The following is a 1,482-nucleotide window of genomic DNA, read 5'->3' as shown; positions in this document are numbered from 1 at the left end:
GCTCTCACTTGAACGCTGTTGGGAGCAAGGGAGCTGATTCCTGTTTTGAGGAACAGATCCTGTTCTCCCATGCAGTCCTTGTCACAAGTGTTCCTTACTGCAAGTGCCTTGCTGGCTGGGCTGTGTGGACCACAGCTCTTTGGGGATGTCAGAGGGCATCTGGATTTCTGTGGTAGTTGCTGGTTCCTGAAGGCAGGAGCTTTGCATCTGATCTGTCACTCAAAAGGCCTGGTCTCAGGTGTATTTCTCTGTCATGTTTTGTCTCCCCCTCTTCATACATTGCAGGGGTTTTGTAATTGGAGGCAGGAAGAATTTTTTTCTTCCTGTAAGGGGGGGAAGGAAAAGCTGAACTGATGAAATTCAGAAAAAGTGTTTGGTTTTTTCCTGCAGTACATGGTAAGAAATATCTGTGTTAACTGGCATTGAATTATAATCACAAGATGTTCTTTGCAACAATTCATTTACTAGCAAATTAATGACTGGCCTGGATCAGCCTGCCCTTTCCATAATTATGAAGTATAATAATTAGAGAAGCAGTATTCCACATAATACACTTTATTGGAGTCCAAGATTTATAGAAAGACAGTGTGAGTGGCTCTGTTAATGAGAAAGTAAATTCTGCAGACTGAATTTGACATCAGCTTTGTCTGAATCTTCATTAGCCAGGAACACTCCACTGCTGGGCAAGTTGAGAGGTATTTTAATTGTTCAAACAGATGCACTTTATCTAATATACTTCTTGATCTAACAGAACATGTTGTTCTAAGAAACTAAGGATCGTATTTTTTATACCTTCCTTGGTTTTGTTTTCAGTAACGTTGGTTGGTGTTTTTTTGTTTGTTGGTTTTGGGTTTTTTTGGGTTTTTTTTTGAAGGCATTGTACAGCTCTAACATACTGAGAGAGAGCTCATAATGTGGGTTTGTTTTTTTCCTTGTCATTTAGTGGATTTAGGAAAAAAAAAATAAGAAAGCTAAATGGCATAATTCTGATGCTATCAGGAGTCTTCAGGTTAGAAAAGAGTGAACCCTGGTCTATTTTTGACTAGACTGCCTCATGGCAGTGGGCAGCACTCAGCAGTTTGGCTTGTGTCTGACTAAATGCAAATGCCTGGCTAAGAGTCTTGCTTCGTACTTGTTGCAACTGCGAGTAAGCGACTGATTATTAATTCTGATTAGTCATTACTGATGCTTCATAAATGTACTGCTGCACAAAGCACAGGAGGAAATGTGTGGCCTTCGCTTAGATCATGGTCTTCATAATTTTGATAGCTTGTTGTGAAGAAGTGGCTTCAAATACCTCTCGTAGGCTGGGCTCATCTGTTCAGAAAGAGAATGTGCAAGGAAATTAATGGTAATTAAGAGGAAGGAAAAGGCTAATGATTTTTTTTTTCTTAACAATGATCTCTGAAATACAGAAAGCTAGACAATTAAAAACCAAAACCAAACCACCAGCTACTTCAGCTGTGTGCAACATCTCTTTCC

The 1,482-nt window shown here is 39.7% G+C and overlaps 1 protein-coding gene across 1 annotated transcript in view; it reads right to left on the bottom strand.

The window, feature by feature from the left end:
• Positions 1-1,254: 1,254 nt before the first annotated feature.
• Positions 1,255-1,482, bottom strand: part of ACOX2 (acyl-CoA oxidase 2, branched chain) — a 16,273-nt gene continuing 16,045 nt past the window's right edge. Inside the window, exon 14 of the mRNA XM_008936938.1 lies at positions 1,255-1,317. Within this exon, the coding sequence (XP_008935186.1) occupies positions 1,255-1,317 (63 nt within the window). The remainder of the gene's footprint in view (positions 1,318-1,482) is intronic.

The sequence above is a fragment of the Merops nubicus genome, unplaced genomic scaffold (genome assembly GCF_000691845.1).
Source record: "Merops nubicus isolate BGI_N331 unplaced genomic scaffold, ASM69184v1 scaffold6463, whole genome shotgun sequence".
Taxonomy (NCBI): domain Eukaryota; kingdom Metazoa; phylum Chordata; class Aves; order Coraciiformes; family Meropidae; genus Merops; species Merops nubicus.
Note: the sequence above shows the minus strand (reverse complement) of the source record. Positions and strands in the feature narration are given on the sequence as shown.